Here is a 22,465-nt window from a genome sequence, read left to right on the forward strand (position 1 = left end):
CAGCTTTATGGAGATACAGCTCACGTACTATAAAATTTGCTCACCCAAAGCGTACGATTCATTGGATTTCAGTATATTCGGAGTTGTGCAACCATCAATCACATCAATTTTAGAACATCCCATCACCCCAGCAAGAAAATTCGTGGCAGTCACTCCCTATGCCTTCCTTCCCCCCAGCTCCTTGGCAACCGCCAATTTACTTTCTGTCTCTATGGACTTGCCTGGACATTGTGGGCATTTCATATAAACAGAATACCACGATACAAGGACCTTTGATGTGTAGCTGCTGTCACCGAGCATCGCGCCACCACCTGGGAGCGTGTATCAGTGCTTCGCTCCTTTTTACCCACAAACAACATGTCACGATGTAGATACACCACATTTGTCTACCCAATCATCCGTTATAGACAGTTGGGTTGTTCGTATTTTCTGGTTATTACGTATAATACCGCGAACATCCCTGTACACGTTTTTAAGGGCACACGTCTTCAATTCTCCTGGGTAGATACCTATGAGTGGAATCGCTGGGTCATATGGTAACTCCCCGTGTAACTTTTTGAGGAGCTGCCAGGCCGTTTTCCCCAGGGGCTGCCCCATTTTACGTCCCACCGGCCAGCCGTTCAGGAGGGTTCCCCTGCTCCACGTCTGCACGAACACTCGTTATGTGTTACCTTTGTTTTCTTTTTCATAGCCATCCTAGTAGGAGTGAAGTGGTCCCTCCCCTCCCCTCCAACCCTGAAGTGGTTTTGATTTGCATTTCCCTGATGACTCCTGATGGTAAGCATCTTTTCATGAGCCTCTGGGCCATTCACCTCTTTTCTTTGTTGAAGGTCTGCCTGCACCCTTTGCCCATGTCGGGGGCAGAGATTTTTCCGACTGGAGAGCACTCTGTAGGAGCGCAATAAATGTTGGATACTGAACGAACGGAACGTCTTCCCGCAGGCAGCGGGTGTGCATGTGCCCGACATGCACCTGTTGCCGAGTCCCCTCTGCGCTCATCACGCAGGGCGACTGCTTCCTGGGCTGTGGGGCCGCCCTTGAGTGCCCGCGCCTGCGACTGTCTCCTGCTAAGAACCGCGTCCTAAACTAGGCAGAGCCATTCCCGCAGTTCCCTCGCAACTGGCTCAGCGGGGCCGCGGGGTGGCGGGCGCCCCCGGCGGCTCCGGTCGCCCGTGGCAACGCGTGGCGCCCCGCTTCCTGTATTGATTCGAATCACGGGCTACGTCACGTCCTCCCGAGATGCCCGAGGCGCGCAGGCGCAGCTGCGCGGGGTAGGAGGGGCGTGGCGCGGCCCGGGCGCGAGGCCCGGGCGCGCGGGGGCGTGGCGGGGCGTGGCGGCGGTACGCAGCGCGCCGGCGCGGGGGCGTGGCCGGCCACGGGAGCGCGCGCGGCGGAGGAGGGCTCCGGGAGGCCGCGGAACAGCGACCGCCGCCATATTAAGGAGCGCGGAGCCCGGGGTCCCGACAGCGGCGGCCGCGGCCGGACCAGTGGAGCTGCGGGCGGCAGAGGCCGGCGCGGCGCTGCGCCGGGAGAGACGGGGTCGGCGGAGCCAACGGGGGACCGGAGCGAGCCAGGTGAGGCGGCCGGGGTCTGAGGACCCGCCCCCCGGGCCCGAGCCGCGACCCCCCGAGCCGGGCGGGGCCCGACGGCGGCGCGGGCCTACCCGGGGGTCCCCCGACACCGCGCCGGCGGCCGGGGCTGCGGCCCCCGCGCTCGGGGCCCCCTCCAGGAGCCGGCCAGACCTCCTGAACGCCGCCCCCCAGTGCCCAGCTAGGCCCGCGGTGACCTCAGCATCTCGCTCCCGTCTTCACCCCCAGATCCGGCCCTGCGTGACCGCCCCAGCCCGAGCCACCTGCGACCCGAGACCTGCCCCCGCCCCCCCCCCCCCGCAGCCGGCGTCCGGGGTCCGCTCATAAACGGGGGTCGAACTCTGTCTCCTTAAGCCGGGCGTTCACCCCCGAAAACAGCCATTGATCACCTCTGGCCTGTCAAACCCGCTTCCTCCAAACCGGGACCGTCCCAGCTCAGGCCCTGCCCAGATTTCGGCTGCCCCTATAGCTGTCACGACTCAGCCCGGCTCGAACCGGGCCCCCTCCCCCCATCCCAGTAAAATACAATCGGAGCCGTGTGGACCCTGAAGCGAGTAGACGGAGGTGTGGGGACCCTGTGGTCCGGGCTCCCCGTCTTGCTCGCCGCTCCCCTGCCTCTCGGTTCTGGCACAGCCGAGCTCTCAGGCCCGGCTGCTTCAATGCATAAGCGTCCCCTTGCCCCCAGCCCTCCCAGCCCCCATCCAGCGGGAGTCAAGCTCTCCATCTGGGCCCTGACCCCACCAAAATCTGAGCCCGGCTGCACCCCGACCCCGGAACATCCTGCCTCTTCCTGTGAGCCCAAGCCCCGCCACCCCGGAGCCCCCAAGTGTGGAATGTTTCTTCCCATCAGAGCGTTTCCCCCTGCTGAAAACTGCCGGCCCGTGCCCGTTGGTCCTGCACTGGCTGGGCCCACCCCCAGCCCAAGGCCTGAGACCCTCCGCTCTGCCGCCTGGACCCGTTTAGTTTTTCACCCGATCTTTCCCCCACGAAATCATCCCCTCTTTCAGGCGCCTGTCAGGCTGGGAACTGGTCCCCGTCCCACCCTTCACTCCGGTCGGCAGAGTGATGACCTCAGGCCTCCTGCTGGTGAGGCTGCACCAGTCCCCCCCCTCCCCCCCCCCCAGCTTCTGACCACGCTTTGCATGAGGATGATTTGCCCGAAGAAAAACAACCCATCACAACATACCCAGCTGTGTCTCTTACCCCAAATTGGGGACACGTGAGAGGGTGTTCGAACTGTAGGGGGTTGGGTGGTCTCTCCTGGAGGAGGTGGGGGATTTGCACACTAGAAGCTGACGAGAGCCTCTGGGGCCCGTCCTCCGAGTGGCGCGCTGCCCCCCAGCTCGCATCCTAGCCTGTTCATCGTGCAGAGTTTCTCGTGGGCCGTCTCGGCCCCTGGTGCCGAGGGCGCCTTCCGTGTGAGCCGAACCGGCCCGCGTGCCTTGCGAACCTCAGAGTGTAAGCAGGTGTGCCGGCCGCCGCGTGGCACTTGGCCGAGCGAACGAGGATTTGGGCCCCCCCCCCCCCCCGCCCCGAAAACAAGAGCTCTGGTGTTGGGACAGTTCATGGTTCAAGGGACAGCTGCCTCGCTGGGTGGAGGGCAGTGTCCAGGGAGTTAGCTGTGCTGCCCCTTTGCCCCCTGGGACTGTTCCCCCGGGGAAATCTCCGACTCCCGTGCCCTAGCCGGTGGTGGCGGCTGTTTCGGGCTAGGGGAGAAGCGCCTGGAAGCAGATGGAAAAGTGATGAGTCTTCAGAAGCTGGTCGGCCTGGGTTTTCACACCGGGTCCTCTGTTTCAGCAGGAAATGTCCCGCCACTGTTACTTGTTGGGGCCTCTGGTCTGGCGGGGTCTGGATACCAGGGACTTCTGGGTTTGGGGATCCACAGGAGTGTTGGTTGTGGGGACCTTTTTCGGGGTAGCAGTGAATGGGGTGAGGATCCAAAATCATTCTGTTTGAGGGGTGAGCCTGGAGACTTGAGTCGGGTGTGAGCATCAGGGGACTTGGTGTTTTAGGAACCAGCAGGATCGCGGTACCCTTGTAATTGTCTTCCGGAGACCTGGGTGCCGTCTGGGGACATGTGTGGTGATCGGGACAGACGCTGATTGGGATCAGTGATCTGGGGGTGCTCCTGGCATCCAGTGGGTGGGGTCAGCGACGCTGCTGCCCCACCCCACCACCCAGTGCTCAGCATGGCCCCAAACATCAGCAGTGTCGAGGGGGGACCGTGAGCCCTGTGAGGGCAGGGACTCTGTCCCCAGAGCCTGCGCGGTGCCCTGGTGAGGCTGGTGCGTGGGAACGCTGGCTCGAGTGGGTGCTGGAGGGCGGGAGGGACTGATGGACCGAGGGAAGGGTGCGTTTGGCCCGTCCCGGGAGCTGGCACCAGGGGCCGGTGTCCTGCAGAGCCGGGAAGGGACTACTTGGCCGCCCCTCTTCGGCCCAGCATCTTCTGCCGTCCAGTTTCTGAGCCACCACAGGCCGTGGTGGCCTCCCCCTTGTCAAGTCCACTGTCACCACGCGGGCCACCTCTCGCTGCACCTGCCCGAGATTGGGTGCACACGGAGTGGCCGCGGACGCTGGGTGGTTTGGAGCGAGGCGCGTGCAGCAGCACCTTCCTTCGGTGGCCAGACGCACGTTGAACGCTGGGACTCCTTCCTCGTGTGGCGTTGACCTTCTGGTCAGCTGTGGACAGCTGTGCATCCTCGTGTCCTTGGCAGGTGACCCCTTTCTCCTCCTGTGGCGTCCTCACCTGGTACCGGGGCAGGAGCACACGGGACGTGCCGCCAGCCCCGTGCCATCTAGTCCTCGAGCACCGTGCCTGACACATGCACCCTCCCTCCCCCCGAAAAGTGGACTCCGCTGTCCCCTGGCTTCCTATGTCTTTCCTTCAGGGAGCAGCCTCCTTTCCGTTATTTGTTTGCTCGACCTTTGTTGGTAACGGATCTATTCAGATACGGTCCCCTCTCCGTGTGAGTTACTGATTTAAACTATGCAATTGAGAGGTTTTCGGCCTGGGTACCCATCACCAGATGGATTCTGGAACATTCTCACCACTCCAGACAAGCCCTCTTCCCGTCAGTCGTCAGTCCCATGCCCTTTCCGGCCCCTGGCACCCGCTACCCCACTTTGTGTCAGGATGAGCCCGTTCTGCACGTTTCACACCCGCGGACTCACACCCCGTGTGGCCTCTCGTGTCCGGTTCCCTCGCTGAGCATCGTGCGTTCGGGGTCCGTCCGCGGGGCGGCGGGGGTGGGCGACTCTCGCTCCTGCTCGAGACCAGGTGACGTTCCTGTGTGTTGGCTGGACACGGTATGTGTGTCCACTCACCAGTTGGCGGACGCTTGGGCTGTTTCCACCTTCTACCTGTTCCGGTCAGAGCTGCTACAGACGGTTGAGCACAGGCTCTCGTGACCGTTGCTTTTGATGCAACTGAGATGCCGCTGTGCTGTCTGCGCGCGTTCTTGCTGGGCACGGTTGGCTCCCTGTCCTCGTGCGTTGCGGACCCCGAGGCTGGCTCCTGAGCTCCAGCCCCACGGGGCCAGCGCCAGTCACCGTCCCCTGGCGGTCCTGCCGGCACCTGGGGCGAGTTAGCCCCGAGGAGGTCGCGCTTTGCTCTGACCGTTCCCTCCCCCAGCCTCACGTGGGGCCCCTCGTGCCTGTTCCCCCATCCTCTCAGGACCACCTGCTTCCCCACCCGGCCCCGGGCAGGCACTGTCGGGTCCCCCTGGGTCCCCCCTCCTCCAGACGACACTACCTTCAGTCCGTGAAGGCACGTCTCATCCCGTGGCTCCCTCATCCCTGGCCTTCCCCACCTCCCCACCACTGGCCCAGGAGACCCTTCTTTGGGCCTTCGCTGTCCCTCTTCCTGCCCCCAGCGCTGTCCTTACACCCGGCCTCCCCAGACCTCTGTGCGCCTGTCGAAAGCAGCAGACCCCTCCAGATCCTCCTGCCCTTTTTTTTTGCACAGGCTCCTTCCCGGAGTAGGTCGGGCCCAGAAACCACCGATTTGTGCAGGAGGTGTCAGGTTATATTGGCACAGTGTCCTATGATAGAGATGAGGAGAGGCCGGGGGTGGGGGGCGGCAGTGACGGAGGGAGCAAGGGAAGGGGCAGACTGCCGCTCGGAGGGGGTGCCTCCACTTACCCAAGGCCGCACGGCAAGAGAAAGGTCAGCGCTGCTCTCCTGAGCCTGAGGGGAGCCACACTTCCCTCTACAGAGTCCCCCAAACCGGGGGCTCTCCACTGGGGGCAACGTCCGGGCGTGTTTGTGGTTGTCACGCTGGGGGTGTTCTGGCATTAAGTGGGTGGGCCCGGGGAGGCTGCTCAGCCCCCTGCAGTGCCCAGAACGCACCCACCCCCTAGAACATGCCTTAGGGTTAGGGTTAGGGTTAGGGTTGGCGGTCCCTGCCCTAAAAGTACGAGGTTTAGGTCTTCCTTCTGCCCCCATCTAGGACCCATACGTGGGGTCCCTGGTGAGACATATTGAGGAGCACTTTTCTGCTGCTCAAGGCCGCCTGTGAGGGGGTGAGCTCCCTGTCCCTGCAGGCATGCAAGCAGATGCGGTTGTGAGGGGCTCATCTGAACCCCTTCAAGGCCTGGTCCAGCCTTGAGATCCGGCCCTGTGACGTAAACCGCAGTTTCAGTCGTGTAAATGATCGTAAATCGCCTGCTGCTGTTGCCAAGTTGTCCCTCCCTCACGTGGGTTTTGCATCCTCTGGGCTGCTGCCGACCCCGGTGCCCAGAGGTGGTAGACGAGAGGCTTCACCTTGGGCGCTTCTGAGGCTTAGAGCAGCAGGGCTCACCCGGGGTGCCAGCGGTGTGGCCGTTTCCACAGGGTCCGAGGGGAGAGCCTCCGGTCCAAAGGCCATGTCCTCTAGACCGTCAGCCCCCGGAGGGCGGGACTCCTTGGTCAGCCCCAGGGTCTGCCTGCACAGAGCGGGGAGTAAGCTTTAGCTGAGAGAACGGATACACGCACGGGTGCTGGAATGTGTTCTTCGGGGGCCCCCACCTCCAGGCCTCCCCAGAAAGAACTTGCCTCTGGTGGTGATTCACGTCAGCCCCCAGAGGGGAGGCTCGTCGCTTCCCTGTCGTGTTAGGCTCAGCCCTTTTTTTTTTTTTTTTAATTTTTTTTTTTTTAACGTGTATTTATTTTTGAGAGAGAGGGAGACAGACAAAGTGTGAACAGGGGAGAAGCAGAGAGGGGGAGACACAGAATCCGAAGCGGGCTCCAGGCTCTGAGCTGTCAGCACAGAGCCCAGTGCGGGGCTCGAACCCACAAGCAGTGAGATCATGACCTGAGCCAAAGTCAGACGCCCAACCGACCGAGCCCCCCAGGCGCCCCGGGCTCAGCCCTTTTTGATTCCAGCTCCTCTGGGCTTTGTCTTTGGTGTCATGAGACGTGAGGGTCCGCTAGCCCATCGTGTTCCCTCCACGGGGTGGGAGCTCTCTCTTCAAAGGGCCCATTCTGTGCATCAGCCATTGGGAGTGCGAGAGCCTGCGTTCTGGGCCATGTCTGAAGGCCACGGCCAGCCCTCCTGCCTCCACGTAGCCCCATTTCTTTTTATTGACGACAGTCTTCCCTCCTCTTGGAGGAAGACCCAGTCTACTTACCTGCAGCCTCAGTGAGGGAAGAGAAGGGGCCCCACCTGGCCGCCCGGCCCACAGCTGCGGTCAGGAGCTCACTGGAGCAGCGGCCGCCCAGGCACCCCCCCACCCCCGCCGCCCGTGCCATACAGCCCACACACGCTGCGGAGAGAGGAACAGGAAGCCGGCACATGGGGGATGTGTTGTGCACCTGTCGCTGAGCCCGTGGGATCAGCCAGCACCTCCTAGCATCTCCTTTGAGTCAGGCACCCTCCTAGCTGCTTCGCGGAAGTCACGTCCAGTGTTAGAGCAACACAGGTGGTGTTACCCATTCACCCGCTTCGGAGAGAAGTTACTGGGCCAGTAAGAGTGGAAGCCAGGACTCAAAGCCAGGTGTGTCCCTCTCTGAAGCCCCCCTTTTTCCAGTGTACCTTTCTAGGGCTAGATGGTATTTGGGTTTCCTGTAGTGGTGGGGGCGGGGGGCTCGAGGGCTGGTCCCCAGCTTGCCTGAGCCGAGGCCGGGACAGCAGAGCCAGAGGCTCCCACGCGAGCAGAAAATTAGACAAGTCCTCCTTCTTCCAGTTGGGTCTTATGTGCTACTTCCCCGGTCCCTTGGAGAATAGCTGAGAGGAACACATCCGGGCCCCAGGCCCCCCACGGGAGCCTCTCCTCTTTCTCAGGAGGAAAGCACCGGAAGCTGGGTAGTCTGGGAGCACCTGCCCCCCCCCCCCCCCCCCCCCAGATCTCCTGCCGTCTCCGCCTGTATATCTCTCAGACAGGTGCATGTTCCTCAAGGTTTCAGGGGCCCTGTGAGAGGTTGTGCCCCCTGGTGACCGTTCCCAGGGAGTCCCCAGCCATTTATCAGTAAATCCCTACTTGGGGGATGGTTCCCGCTAGAACGGACCAGCAGATACGCACCCGTGAGAGGATGCCCCCTCCAGAGCAGGCCTTTGAGCTCTAGGTGGCCGGCTCGCTCGGGTGCTGGGCCTGGGGACCCCCTCACCTGGGGGAGTGTCGTGATCTGAGCAGCCATGGGCAGGCGGGGTGAGCACAGGTAAGTCCGGAGCCGGACTTGCCCGGGTAGGACCCAGCCCCCCGGCCCGCCAGCCGGGGTCCTCCTCTGTGAGGTGGAGGCGGGACCGCTCGTGGGACACAGTTAAGTACAAGGCCTCGAGCGGCGCTGGCCCGCGGAAGGCCCCAGGCGGGACCCGCTGCCGTCATTATCCCGCAGGGCCGGGAGCAATGTCCTGTTCACCTAGGACCCCGTGGCGCCCACATAGGACGTAGCCGAGCGGGCGTCCGTAGGCTGCTTCCTCGTACCCCGTGTGGGTAGCCAGTGCCACCTGACCTAACTGGCCGGCTTCCCCTCCAGAAGCTGGAGGTAGCTGCACCCAGGACCACTCTGCCGGGACACGCTGGCTGGTGTGGAGGACCTCTGGTCGTCGTGACAGGGAGAGCCTCCGGTATAAACCCATTTTATAGGTAGTCCCGTCCAGGCTACAGTCACCCTCGAGATACTGAGTCACGAAACGTTTCATTTTTCCTGGGGCTTCCTGAAGAGCCTTACAACATCTAAGTGCAGGAGAGACTGGTTTTTCAAGATGAGCAAGACTTTGAAGGATGTGAAATTTGGCGAGAGAGCGGAGAGCTTCTGTCCTGGGGGCCTGGGGCTCCGCATGAACTTGGCGGGGGGGGGGGGGGGTTGCAGCGTGGACCCTGCTGTACCAGGCCCAGAGAAGAGGCTGTCCGTTTGCATGCCCTGCTCCTGGGGTGCCCTCCACGGCTGCACCCCTGCTGGGGGAGGCTTCGGAGGCAATCGCGGGTGCCTCGAGCTCGTCATCGGTCCTTGCTGACACCAGGCCTGGCCCGTGTGTCCCGTCGTGTCCCTCATCCGCTAGCCTCCCTGGCCCGGCACCATGAACGTTCTTTGGGGGCATCCTGGGCACTGAGGGCACTGGGCAGCGTCCCCAGCCCCCACCTCCTCGAGGCCAGGAACACCCCAGTCGTGACAGTCGTGACAGACACACGTGTCGACAGACAAACGTGTCCCCAGACGCTGCCCAGTCTGAGGGCCCCTGGGTCACATCTGGAGTGAGTGCCTGGTGGGCGGAAACCGTGGGAGCACCGCGGCCGCAGGGCTGGCCGGGCTGCGGAGGCGGCAGGACGGTGCCACGGCCTTTGCCACGGCCTGCCCTGCCACTGCCGCTGGGCTCGCTCTCAGGGAGGGCCGGCGATGCCTGACCCTCGCGGTAGCTGTGCGGGAACCTCACTGTCCTGTGAGGCGGCTGGGTGGCGCCTCTGTCCCGGGAGAGCAGGCTGGGAGGCTGAAGGCTCGTGCGAGGCGGTGGCGGAAGGTGAGCTCTGGGGGCCGCGGTGGAAGAGGAGGCCCCCTTCCGCAGGGCTGGCGTGGTGGGCGGGCGAGTCCCCCCGGCGACGGTGCCCTGTGGAGGGGACAGTGGCAGCGAGGGGCGAGGGCTCTGGCCGCCCTCACCCGACACAACACCAGCCCGCCCGGTCAGCAGGGCGGCTCGCTGCTCCCTTCCCACCTCGGCTGGGGCTCGGCCCGGGTGGGGGAGCCCGGCCGCCGGGGGCCTGCAGACGGTCTGCGCACGGCGACTGCTCGTTAACGGGAGAATCACCGCACACCACACCCGCGGACGTCTTATTAGGAAATTCTCAGACTAGGGCAAGGGCGGCCGAGTGCTCAGTGCGCCGCCTGGGCCGCCGGCCGCCTCCATCCCGCCTCCGTTCTCACATGACACAGAATCCAAGAAGTACATGAGGCGTTCCTCTCTGTTCCCCACCCCCGGCCCCCTCCCGAGAGCTGACCTGTGCTGCCGTCATGTTCGGGGGGGGGGGGGGGGGGTCCGGCCGACCCTCCTGCCGCCTCTCCTGGTGGGGACACGAGCCTCACCGTTTGCTGTCACACGCGGCGCTGCCTTTGTGTTCGCGGTTTTGCACACGCAGCCCGGAGTTCCTCCGGGGGAATTCTTAGAAGTAGAGAGAGTGCGTCAGAAAGGATGTGCGTTTTAAATTTGGAAAGCGGCTGCCAAATTGCCTTCTTAGAAGTCGGGTTTCAGCTCCTGCCAAGGAGCACGGGTGCCTGTCTCCTCCCTACGCCTGCGCGGCGTGGCGTGCGGGGCTGTGGGCCGGGGCCCTGCTGTCCGCGTGGGGCCTGCCGCCTTCCAGCTGCACGCGAGGGTGGGCGTCTCAGGAGCGCTGGCTGTGTTCACACCCTTCACGTCAGTGTCTCCCGTGGGTGGCAGGTGTTTTTTTTTTTTTTTGAGAGCGAGAGGGAAGAAGGGCAGAGGCAGAGAGAGAGGAGAATCCCAGCAGGCTCTGCACTGTCAGCACAGAGCTGAACCACGGGACCACAACCCGAGCCAAAGTCGAGAGTCAGGTGCTTAACCGACAGAGCCCCTCGGGTGTCCCTGTGGCGTCTTTCTAGATAAAACCGTTTGTGGTACGTTTTCCCTCGTCGACGCTTCTGGTTTCTCCTGAACTGTGGCCTGGGCCCTGCCATCAGTGAAACAGACCAGCCCTGCCGGCCTCATGGGGACCCCCCCCCCCCGGGGACATCAGCACGGTGGCTTTGGTCTGTGACTGGGGGGCCGTGGTTTCCATTGGAAGCTCGTCGGGGCTGAGAGGTTTAGCCCACAGTGTGACCGTTCCCCGTGGTGAGGCCCCTCATTCCCCCAAAGCCCCGCTGGCCCTGAGCAGCCCTGCTCGGGGAGAGCAAGGCAGGGGCGGTCACCGAGCATGTGGACCGAGCGTGGCCTTCACCGGTGCCCCCCAGGGCTCGCTGCCTGGCGGGCAGGCGGCAAGCAAGGCCCCAGTCAGGGCCCTCCAGGGTTGACTCTGCACACAGTGGCCGAAGGAAGTCTGCTGCCTCTGTGACCCTGGTTTACTCAGGACAGCTGACTGGCCCGACTCCGGGAAAGTACCCGCTGATGGCAGAACTTACCAGAACGGAGCCGTGACTGTTCCTCTTTATGCCCCTTCTTCCCCACCATAAACCCCACCCGGGATGCCGGTCCTCGGTCAGAGTGGACGCCGGCCTCCTGGAGCTCAGCTCTGGCTCCCACATGGCCCAGGCTCACCCTTGGGACTCCGTCCTCTGAATGGGAGTCTGCAGCCCGGACAGAAACTCGTACGGCCATGCTGCCCCAGGAGTGGTCACTGTGCCGAGGGCACACCTTGGGGTTCATCCTGGGGACTCGGAGGTGGGCTGGAAGGGGTCGTACCCCCCCCCCCGCCCCCCCGCCGCCAGAGAAGTGAGGGAGGCTTGAGGGACGCAGAGTCCAGAGTCACTGCTGGACTCTGTGACAGAGGAGCGAGACTGGTCTGGGGACCTTCTGCTGGACTACAGGGCACGTGCAGGGGGAGGGGGCCGACGGGCAAGAAGGAGGTGGCCGCTCCCACAGGCTTACCCCAGATGTGGGCAGGGCTCTGCTCACAAAGCGGGAGGCCCGCCGTCCGGCCCCATGGGGACGATGGGGCCGGTGGACTTGAGAGGAACTCCGGGCCCAGCGGAGGGAGGACCCTGGGGGCAGGTGGGCACGGGGAGGCGGGCCTCAGGGCAGGGGCTCCTGCCCGTGACCCCACGTGAGCCTGCAGCGCCGCTGCCCCTTGCTCGGCCATCCCAGGTTCGCGTGCACGAGGCGATGGTGCAGACGCACGGGTCGTGAGGTCGTGCACGGGGAGAACGGGGGAGCACAGGATCAAACGCGCAAGCCCGCTAACGTGCGTGGTGTGGAGCGCACCGTGGCGACTAGCGGCCACGCGCCTGTGCCTCTGAGTCTCACCCAGCGGGCTTGGCGCTGGCTGAGTGTCCGTCCGGCTTTGGGCCTGGGCCACGCCAGGCTGGCCGTGTCCCGTAATTGCGGGGTGAGGGTCGAGGACTCGGTGGGCTCGTGCTGGTCCTTCTGCCCCGTGCTCTGCACGGTCTCCACCACAGGCCCAGGAACCCGTCAGAGAGGCCACCTGGGGCTGTCGAAGATAGGACGCAGGTAGGTGGGCCTGAGAACCTCGTGGCGTGGCCACGCCTGGAGAGGTGCGAGTGCTGGACCCCCAGGCTGGTTCCCTCCCAGGTGACGCCGAGCTCACACTGCCCCCAGGAGTCTCTTTTCAAAAGGGCGGACGTTCTCTTTAGTCCACTCTCTGTCTCTGTGGACGGCACTCCTCTAGGGACCCCCTGTGAGCAGGGACACACAGGGCGTGTCCTCCTGCGCCTGTGTTCTCCAGGTCCACCCATTCGGTGGCCGGTGGCAGGGCGTCCTTCCTTTCCGAGGCTGGGTCACATTCTAGTGTGCGGGTGGGGCGCGTCGGGTTTATCCATTCACTCAACCTGTCGACAGACACTTGGGAGTCTTTCTCTCCTTGGTGATTACGAACGACCTAGAATAACGCCAGTTGGAGCTTTAGGGGACTGGTTTCTGTGCGGGTCTGTTTCCTTTCATTCCTCCCAGGTGCACACCGAAAAGTAGAGGTATTGGGCTACGTGGCCCTGTGTGTGGGGGACAGAGACAGAGAGGAGCCTATGGGGGCAGGGGCAGGGAGTCAGTGTTTCCTGGGGACAGAGTCGCAGCTTGGGGAGATGGAAAGTTCTGGAGACAGATGGTGGGGGTGGCTGCACGACTGTGTGTGCTTGAAGCCGCTGGGCTGTGCACTTAGAAATGGTTAGGGTGGTACATCTTATGCGAATTTCACCACAATTCTTTTTAAAGCAAATGTTGACTTCTCCAGAGTGCTACCCCTCAGGATTCACAGACTTTTAATTTTGGGCCAGCCTTCGACTTTCTGGTATTTGATCTGTCGTGAACCCGGGCTCCAGACAGAGCAGTAGAGCTCGTCGTGGTGGCTCTGAGCGCATAGGGGATCTGGGGCAGGGGGAGCGGGCATGTCGCGAGGAGCTGCAGCCCTCTGAGCCCCCTCTCTGCCCGGCTCTGTCCCAGAAACACTTGGTTTAGCCCCCCCCCCCCCATTTGCTCTGCGGTGCCCCTGGGGGAGGCAGGACTGGTGAACGTTTCATGTTGGTTTCTGGAAGCAGCCACTGGCTGCGGGCCTGTGTCCAGCCCCGCAGTGAGGAACATCCTCCTCCCAGAGGTGGCCACTCACCCCCACCCCCCTTGTGCTGGAAAGTGCACCGCCCTTTCCTGCGTCCAGGTGCTTTGCTTCTAGAACATTCTTCCGTCTCCCCCCCTTCTTTTCAGAGAAGCCTTCCGAGCTGGGCTGAGCCCAGTGGGAAGAGGGTGTGAGCTTTACAAATTCTGAATGGGCAGAGTTGAGCTGTTGAACCCCATCCCGCGTGTGCACATCCAGGTGCCTGCAGCTTGAGGACCGTGGCCCCGTTCGTGCATTAGGACAGAGGCTTCCTGGGGCGTCTGGGGGCCTCAGTTAAGCATCTGACTCTTGATTTAGGCTCAGGCCGTGATCTCACAGTTCATGAGATCGAGCCCTGCGTCAGGCTTCGTGCTAATAGTGTGGAGCCTGTTTGGGATTCTCTCCCCCTCTCCCCCTCTCTCCTTCCCCTTTTCCCTTCCCTCCCCCTCCCCTTCTCCCCCTCTCCTCTTCTCCTCCTCTCTCTCCCTCCCCTCTCCCACCTCCCCCCTCCCTCCCCTCTCCCACCTCCCCCTGTGGGTGTGTGCACATTCTCTCTCTCACTCTCTCACTTAAAACAAATAAACTTAAAAAAAGAAAAAAGGATATAGAAGCTTCCTCATTCAAGGAGGAATCCTCGCTGGGACCACTTTGACGCTTGCCCAGCCCCCACCTCGGGGTTGGACATGGTCTGAGGGTGGCTTGTGGCCTCGGAGGGTCTGAAGCAGGAAGGCGACATGGTGGGTGCATGGGAAGGAGGGTGGCCGGAGGGCAAGCTCCAGGACCCAGACTTAGATGACAGACTTGCACTAAGCAGGACAAAGGCCGGGAGTCCTGGCGGAAGGTCCCTCAGAGCAGCCGCCGTCCTCCCCGTCACAGCCGCCTGTGGTTTCCACAGCCTGTGGGGTGTGCCTGCCCCCCCCCCCCCCGGGCTCCTGGGAGGAAGTGGAAGGCCTTGGCCATCACCGTGGAGTTCGCTGTGGTCACCGGGCAGTGGAGGGGGCTGCTGCCCACCGGCACTGACCTCTGCTGCCCTTCCTGCCCCAGGCTGACCCGGGCCGGCTGACCTTGGCCGGCGGGCTGTGCCTGCCCTGCGTCGCCATGGACCAGGACTATGAGCGGCGCCTCCTCCGGCAGATCGTCGTTCAGAACGAGAACACGATGCCCTGCGTGAGTACCGGGCGCCCTGCCCCCACTGGCGCCGGCCGGGCCCCGGGGTGGCGGGGAGCAGCCTCTAGAGCACTGGGTGCCGGGCCGGCGAGAAGCACGTCCTCCCGCGGGCCTCCCAGTGGCAGGGCCACACGCCAGGGAGTCCCCTCCTCGGGCATCCAGCGTGCCTTCTGCTGACAGGGACGGTCAGCTTCCAGACCCCTGTTCCCCGGGGCCACGCCCGGGACCGGCTGCAGGGACGAGGGAAGGTGAGCTGCTCTCCCAGTTTCCAGAGAGGGAGCCGAAGGGCCTGGGGTCTCAGACCCGTGGGGCGGGCCTGACCGGGCAGAGCCGTGGCGGCAGCTCGAGGTGGCCCTGTCCTTATCTGCGGAACTCAGCAGAGTTTGGGGAGGCCTCTTTTCCCGGACCCCACCCCTCTCAGCCATGCCATCACGGGCTCCTGACGTGTCACGGGCTGTGCTCACCGCTCTTCTCAATGCTCTCAGCTCTGTGCCGGGCAGTTGAGGCCTTCGCCCGTGCTGTCACAGGGCCACGCTCGTTCTGGGGGTCCCGTTGAGGAGTCCTGCCTCCCCAGCTCCTGCTGTGGCCGGCAGTCCTTGCCTTCACGTCCCCCTCTTCTGTGTGGTTCTGTGTCTCTGAGTCTCTGACTCTTAGGACACCAGGCGTAGATTTGGGGCCCGTCCCACCCGGGGTGGCCTCGTCTTAACTGGGTCACACCTGCAAAGATGGTGTCGAATGAGGTCACATCCCGGGTGCGGGGGTGGGGACGGCTCGAACTTCAACCCGTCCTTCTGGGGGATGGGGGGGATGTATGTAGTCCAGCCCCCCGCAGGTCCCTTAGAGGGAAAGGACCCTCCTGGGACAGTTCAGAGGGCCGGGCCGGTTTCCTGGGAGCAGGGCCCCCGTGTCCGTGCGCCGGCTCCGGCGGGCGAGTCGTGCTTCTGTGGGAGACCGTCCTTGCCTGACGGAGATGGGGCCCGAGGAGCAGCGAGGTGTCGGGTCCGTCGTGGTGGCTTAGAAGCGAACAGAGCCCCGTGGCGGGCGCCTGTGCTCTCGGGCTGCCCCGTTCTTGAGAGTGTCGCCTCCCCAGCTGGGAGGATACACTGAGGCCCGCCGGCAGCGTTCCGACCCCCGCGGCTCGTGTGTCAAAATGTTTCACCTCTGCTGCTCGACCCGCCGGTTCGGCGGCCAGAGGCCTCGTGCGAGGAGGCGGGGTAGGCCTGGCCCGGGGTCCGAGAGGAGAGGCTGGCCTTGGCGTCGCGCGCTGGGGGGCTCTCAGGCACCAGCCCCGCCCTGCCATCCTTCCAGGTCGCAGAGATGCGGCGAACCCTGACGCCCGCCAACTCTCCCGTGTCCTCCCCCAGCAAGCACGGAGACCGCTTCATCCCCTCGAGAGCCGGTGCCAACTGGAGCGTCAATTTCCACAGGATCAATGTGCGGGCCGCCCAGAGGGCGGGGGAGGGGGGAGGGGGGCCGGGGGAGGGGGCCGGGGGAGGGGGCCGGGCGGGGGCTCCAGCTGACCCGCCTCCTTTCCCTCCGTTGCCCGCAGGAGAATGAGAAGTCTCCCAGCCAAAATCGGAAAGCCAAGGACGCCACCTCGGACAACGGCAAAGGTCAGGGGTCACACCCTGTCTGGCCCCCTGCCCCCCCCCCCCCCCCGCCGCCCCCTGCCCCAGGCCTCACACAGCCCCCGCCCACAGATGGCCTGGCCTACTCCGCCTTGCTGAAGAACGAGTTGCTGGGAGCCGGCATCGAGAAGGTGCAGGACCCGCAGACGGAGGACCGAAGGCTGCAGCCCTCCACGCCTGAGAAGAAGGGCCTGTTCACGGTGAGCACGCTCTCCCTGCCGGCAGCGTGCAGCACAGGCCCTCTGCAGGCTGCCCGGCTCGGCCCCCCGCGCTCGGCCTGTGCTCACCCCGGGAGCCGCCGGGCCCCGCGCCTCGAACCGGGGGCTTCGCTCTCCTGCTGCTCCAAAGGCAGTGCTGGGGCAGGCGCCAGGTGCCCGGTCCTGAGGCTGGGGGCAGCCGTAGGGCAGTGTCGGGAGGAGCCTGGCTCGGGTCTCTTGACGGAGGGCCGGCAGGCGGGCGGCCCGCGGGGCAGGGGGAGGCCGGCACCGGGCAGTCGCTGTCCAGAGGAGGCCTCAGGCGTGAGGCCTGCTTTGCTTCTCTGGATCCCTGGAACCCGGGCCACGTCTCCGACCCGAGTGCTCGCCTCGCACTCCGGCCTGGCCACCGGCAGCGCGGGGCACCAGGGTCCCGGGTGTGAGGTCCCCGGGCTGTGTGGCCGAGGCTCTGCTCAGCTGGGGTCCCCCCTTCCCTGCCTCCAGTATTCCCTCAGCACCAAGCGCTCCAGCCCCGACGATGGCAACGATGTGTCTCCCTACTCCTTGTCCCCCGTTAGCAACAAGAGGTGAGTCTAGGCCTGTGGGGTCTGGAACAGGCCAGGTGGGCAGCCAGGCGGCGCTTGGGAGCCTAGCTTGGTCCTAGAACTGCGCACGGGGTACAGAGGCGGCTCAGGGGGACCTTCCTCAGTGGGGACGCGCTTCGGGCTCAGTGGCGCCGGGCCCAGACAGGGGTGTCAAGGAGGGCTCCCCGGAAGAGGTGCCGGGCAGAGGGCGTGGTGTGGCTGTCAGAGCTCAGGGCGGCCCAACGGCCGGCGGTCACCACCCATAGCTGTGGGGTCACGTGGGTGGCAGGAGAGCACGAGGGGGAGCCCACAGGTCACACCAACAGCACCCCACGCGGTGGGCTCTCCCTGCAGTCAGAAGCTACTGCGGTCGCCACGGAAACCCACCCGCAAGATCTCCAAGATCCCCTTCAAGGTCCTGGACGCGCCAGAGCTGCAGGACGACTTCTACCTGAACCTGGTGGACTGGTCGTCCCTCAATGTGCTCAGCGTGGGGCTGGGGACCTGCGTGTACCTGTGGAGCGCCTGCACCAGCCAGGTGGCGCCAGGGAGCCAGCGCGTGGGGGTTGGGGGGGCTCGGGGGACTTTGGCGACCTCCGGGACCGGGGCAGCACCCCTCTGTCCTCCCCGGGGCCTCCCCTCTGCATGCACGCTGACCCGGGCGAGGCCCCCGGGCCCGGCCTGGCCAGGGGACCCCCCCCCCCCCCGAGGGCCGCTTCCTCGGTGGCGGTCATCAGCAGCCACCCCACCAATCTGTCAGAGTAGCTGCCGGGGTTCGAGGCCTGCTCTTCGCAGTAGGCTGTTTTCGGGAATGAGACCAGACGCAGGCCGGGTTTCAAAGGGGCAAGTGAAGCCCCCTCGGGGAAAGGGCCGCCCCTCTGCTCCCAGCAGCCTGTGGCCTGCCCCGGGGCGGTGGGGGAGGGGGACTTGAGCGCCCGCCCCATCTGTGTGTGGTCAGTTATCCCCATGCTGGTGTGTGTCCCCTCCTGGCCCACAGCGTCCCAGGCACCCCGGCCTCGTTGCCCTGGTGTCCGTAAGCCAGCGAACGGGTGCTTGGGAGGGTGGACGGGTGCATGGACAGGTGGCTGTGCGTCCGCGCCCACCAACCACTTCCCCTTTCCCCAGGTGACCCGGCTCTGTGACCTCTCGGTGGAAGGGGACTCGGTGACCTCCGTGGGCTGGTCTGAACGGGTCAGTACGTGGGCCCCATCCCCTAGCCGGGCGGAGTCAGGGAGATATGACCCAGTCTTGCTGGCAGGGGCCCTCCCCGGTGTTGAGGGGGCTTTGGGGACCCAGAGGGGCCAGCAGCCGGCCTGGAGGTCACTTGTCTAATCTCCGGGGGTCTAATCTCCACCTGCACCCCTGCCTGTCCCCAGCCTGTAAAGATGGTTATGGTGACTCTGGGTCAGACTTGGTCCCCTGCATGCCTCTCCCCGCCCCCACAGCTGGCATGGCAGCCGCAGATAGAAACGCACAGGTGTTTAGCCTGCGTGTCTACCGGATTTTGACAAACCGGTGCACTTGTGTGACCGTTCCCCCAGAAAGTTCCAAGGAGGGGTGTCCTTTCGGTTCAAAGAAACCTGTAAAGAAACGGCCCCAAGGCCCTGCGGTGAGGAGGCGGAGGGAGAGGTCCCCATGCCTGGGCCTGATGCCCACTCCCTCCCCCGTGTGCTCGGTCCTAGGGGAACCTGGTGGCCGTTGGCACGCACAAGGGCTTTGTGCAGATCTGGGACGCAGCTGCAGGAAAGAAGCTGTCCATGCTGGAAGGCCACACGGCACGCGTTGGTGAGAAGCCGCCCGCTTCCCAGGGGGCAGGTGTGATTCCCGGGGGCGAGGCCTCAGCCTCCCTTGCCCTCTGCCTGGCCTCCAGGGGCGCTGGCCTGGAACGCTGACCAGCTCTCGTCCGGGAGCCGGGACCGCATGATCCTGCAGAGGGACATCCGGACCCCGCCCCTGCAGTCAGAGCGGCGGCTGCAGGGCCACCGGCAGGAGGTGTGTGGGCTCAAGTGGTCCACGGACCACCAGCTCCTCGCCTCGGGGGGCAACGACAACAAGGTAGGCACCGCGGGCCCCTTGCAGCCCTGGCCTCCCCACGGAGTGAGGGCCGTGCGGGTTCTTCCCCCGGGGGCGGACTGTGGTGGCCTCCGGGGCCTCATAGCCACTGCCCCCGCAGCTGCTGGTCTGGAACCACTCGAGCCTGAGCCCCGTGCAGCAGTACACGGAGCACCTGGCGGCCGTGAAGGCCATCGCCTGGTCCCCGCACCAGCACGGGCTGCTGGCGTCTGGCGGTGGCACGGCCGATCGCTGCATCCGCTTCTGGAACACGCTCACGGGGCAGCCGCTGCAGTGCATCGACACGGGCTCCCAGGTGTGCAACCTCGCCTGGTCCAAGCACGCCAACGAGCTGGTGAGTGCGGGGCCGGCCAGGGAGGGCCTGCGGGGACACACGCGTGCGCCTCCCTCCTCGTCGCTACACGGCCTTCGGAGCCTCTCCGCGAAGAGCCAGGGGCAGAGGAGCCTGGGGGTGCGGGCAGGAGGCGGGGGAGGCAGGAGCCCTGGCCCCGCTGAGGCCTCCCAGGGGGTCCTGAGTTCAGCCAGGCCCCCGCCACCCTCGTCGTGCAGACCAGAGGTGCCTGGATGTGCCCATCCTTGACCCGGACGCCCACACCCCCACACCCAGTGCCCGCCAGAGAGGCTCCCGGGCCTGTCAGGTGCCGTGTGTCCCACTCTGTCCAGTCACCGACCAGCGTGCAGGGAGCAGGGGCTGTGACCGTGCTACCTCGTCACCTGTGGCCCCTGTACGTCGCTCGCTTGGCGAGTCTGAGGTGCCGGCTCAGATGTCCTTCCGTCTGGGCCCCGGGCCTTGGAAGCGGGGGGCCCGGGTTCCGACAGCACCCTCTCCGCCCCCCAGGTGAGCACGCACGGCTACTCGCAGAACCAGATCCTGGTGTGGAAGTACCCGTCCCTGACCCAGGTGGCAAAGCTGACCGGGCACTCGTACAGGGTCCTGTACCTGGTGAGTCTGCCCCCCCCCCCCCGACCCCCAGCCCCCGGGTTCTGGGAGACGTGCTGTGGCCGCCCAGAAACCACTGCCCTGCGCCCCGAGAGGCAGCGTGCGGCCCTGTGTTGGGGTTCCGCGGCCCGGGGGGCCTCCAGGACTGCACAGCAGGGCGGGCTCCTGTCCGCCAAGGTCACGTGGTACCGGCGGCGGGAACCTGCTGTGCTGCGGATCTGGGTCCCGGCACTCACGTGATCGCTGAGCGTTTCACCAGACCGCCGTCTGTCAGGTCTTGCAGACAGGCCCCCTCTCTTGCAGACAGGCCCCCTCTCTTGCAGACCACTCCATTTCTTTCTTCTTTTCGGAAGAAGACATCTTGTGCTCCAGCCAACATACTCTCTGACCCGTCGCGCAGAAGAGCGTCTCCGGGTGGCGGGCGGGAGGGAGGCCGCCTGGGGTTTTCCCAAGAGCTCTCCGTCCGCGGCTCTGTCCGGCGGTGCCACGCCTGGTTTGGCGGTTCTGTCCGCGAAGCGCTGCCCGCGGGGCGTAGAGACAGTGGGGGTCTGTCTCCTTCCGCAGGCCATGTCCCCTGATGGAGAGGCCATAGTCACTGGTGCCGGGGATGAAACCCTGAGGTTCTGGAACGTCTTTAGCAAAACCCGTTCGACAAAGGTAAAGTGGGTCGGTATCAGTGCCAGCTGTTCCCCTGCGCGCGTCCCCTCGCCTGTCCTGGGGGCTTCCCCTGCCCACCCCCCTACCTCCCCACCCCCCTACCTCCCCACCCCCCTACCTCCCCACCTCCCCACCCAGCCCCGTTCGTTCTGTTGGCCAGCATCTCCCTGGGAATCTCCTCTGTGGCCCCCCGTGGCCCCCCCCCACTCCTACATTGCTGCACATCCCCCACCATGTGGCACGAGGCGCTCAGAGCCTGGCCACCCCCTACGCGCCTCGGGGTGCCGGGGAAGGTGCCCACGCAGGCTCCTCCGGCCCAAAACGTCACGTCCCCTCCAGGCAGAACTTCCCAGCCCGGTGCCGCCTGGCGCCCAGCCCCGGGGGCCTGGCCTAGCGGCGGGCACTTCCAGAGAGGTAGCCCGGGGGGCCGCAGGCTCAGCGGTCCCTCCCGTGTGCCCCGCAGGAGTCCGTGTCAGTGCTCAACCTCTTCACCAGGATCCGGTAAACCCTCGGGCCTCTCTGTCCGGGTCGGAAGAGCATCGTCTCTCCTCGGCGTTCACGGACCCTCCCCTCTCCGGCACGCGGTCCCCGGAGGAAGCAGCCGGGGTGGGGCGGGGAGTCGGGCCTGGAGAGACCCCGAAGATTCTCATTAAAGCCTGATTGCGAACCCTGGCAGCCAGTGTTTGGGGCGGGGGCACGGCCGGGCACCAGCAGGAGAGGGGCTCCCGCTCCCTGCACGCTGGGCGGCCCTGGCGGGGACCATCCGTTTGGCCGCTCTGCTCGAAGCACGACGGACACCTCCTGGGACCCAGCCTGCTTCTGTTCACGTCCATCGCTGCGTTGTCGTCGTCGTCCTGTCGTCATCATCGGGCCTGCATGCTCTTCCTGAAGCACGCGCTCGCCACCGCCGCTGCCTCCGCCCACGCCTGCGGGACAGACAGCCGGACGCCTGGCCGGTCAGCTGAGGCTGGGCAGACGGCTGAGCTCGGCCCGTGGATCCGAGAGACACATCCAGCTGCCCAGCGTCTCGGCAGCTATGCCCGTGACTCCACAGGCTCAGCACGGCCTCCGGCGCAGGTCCGGGGCAGGCTCCGTGCCAGGCGGTCATCTCGAGACGGACTTCTGCCCGAGGAAGACGAGTCAGGTCCATTCGTTGTGTCGTGCTCACCCCAACCCCCCACTGTCCTATCACTGCCGGGTCCCAGCCCCGCCTTATCCCCAAGCAGGACTCGGGCTCTTACAGCCTGCCGGGCAGCCAGTCAGGGAGACCCAAGGGCAGAATCAACCCTGAGGGCCGGGTCCTCCTCCCCGGCGCCCCCCGCACGCCCAGGTCGCCCCGTGGGGTCCCGACCCTCTGTTCCATTGGCTGTGGGGCGGCTGGGGGAGGCGGCCCTCCCCTCATGTCCTCTGCTCTGTCCCCAGCTGCACCTGGACTCATCCCCTCCCGCCGAGGGAGGAAAGAGGGCCTGGGTGTGGCCCGGGACCCGAACAGCAGGCCCCTGTCCCTCCTCGGGTCGGTGGAGGGGTGGGTGTACTGGCACAGCGGAGCAGGCGGAGCGGGCCTGGGCTAGGCTGGGGGCCAGCAGTCAGGGCAGGGCCGCGCAGATCCCCTCCGAGTCCCGGTGGCCTTGCGCTCCCTTCTGTCAGCCGTGTGTGCATGTGTATATACGTACTCGTGGCTTTTGTTTAGATTTGGTTTTGTGTTTGTGTAGACGGGTCCCAGGAAAGTTGAGGGGTGGTGGGGGAGGAGCAGTGGCTCAGCCACTACAGCGGGGACGGCTCCCGGCTCCCGACCAGCTGAGCCCGCCTGAACTGGGCGGGGAGGGGGGCCGCCTCCCTGCGGGGCCGGGCCGGGGACAGTGTACATAGATGTGTGCTTTGATTGGTCGGGTTCTTATTTTTGTTTTGAGTGGTTTTTTTAAGAAAACAACCCCGGCTCTGTCGCGCTGTCT

The 22,465-nt window shown here is 65.1% G+C and overlaps 1 protein-coding gene across 3 annotated transcripts; it reads left to right on the forward strand.

Annotated features, from left to right (window-relative positions):
- The first annotated feature begins 1,366 nt into the window (after positions 1 to 1,366).
- Positions 1,367 to 21,180, forward strand: FZR1 (fizzy and cell division cycle 20 related 1). 3 transcript variants are annotated; one of them, XM_047840869.1, is made up of 14 exons: positions 1,367 to 1,574; positions 14,315 to 14,437; positions 15,746 to 15,871; positions 15,987 to 16,050; positions 16,138 to 16,265; positions 16,764 to 16,846; positions 17,198 to 17,381; positions 17,969 to 18,034; positions 18,526 to 18,628; positions 18,714 to 18,898; positions 19,017 to 19,250; positions 19,755 to 19,859; positions 20,421 to 20,522; positions 20,977 to 21,180. In XM_047840869.1, the coding sequence occupies exons 2-14, from the start codon at positions 14,369 to 14,371 to the stop codon at positions 21,016 to 21,018; spliced, it is 1,491 nt and encodes a 496-aa protein (XP_047696825.1). In that variant the 5' UTR covers positions 1,367 to 1,574; positions 14,315 to 14,368; the 3' UTR covers positions 21,019 to 21,180. The 3 variants fall into 3 exon arrangements, with proteins under 3 accessions (XP_047696825.1, XP_047696842.1, XP_047696834.1); XM_047840886.1 differs by having other exon boundaries at positions 15,802 to 15,871; XM_047840878.1 differs by having other exon boundaries at positions 1,368 to 1,574; positions 20,421 to 20,513.
- Positions 21,181 to 22,465: the final 1,285 nt, after the last annotated feature.

The sequence above is a fragment of the Prionailurus viverrinus genome, chromosome A2, assembly GCF_022837055.1.
Source record: "Prionailurus viverrinus isolate Anna chromosome A2, UM_Priviv_1.0, whole genome shotgun sequence".
In the NCBI taxonomy this organism is placed as follows: domain Eukaryota; kingdom Metazoa; phylum Chordata; class Mammalia; order Carnivora; family Felidae; genus Prionailurus; species Prionailurus viverrinus.

Excerpts from the sequence above, each read along its gene's own strand:
- FZR1 (XM_047840869.1), top strand. The coding sequence starts at position 14,369 with ATGGACCAGGACTATGAGCGGCGCCTCCTCCGGCAGATCGTCGTTCAG. Across the intron at positions 18,629-18,713 it reads AGGCCACACGGCACGCGTTG|GGGCGCTGGCCTGGAACGCT; the intron begins GTGAGAAGCCGC and ends CCTGGCCTCCAG. Across the intron at positions 19,860-20,420 it reads CGTACAGGGTCCTGTACCTG|GCCATGTCCCCTGATGGAGA; the intron begins GTGAGTCTGCCC and ends CTCCTTCCGCAG.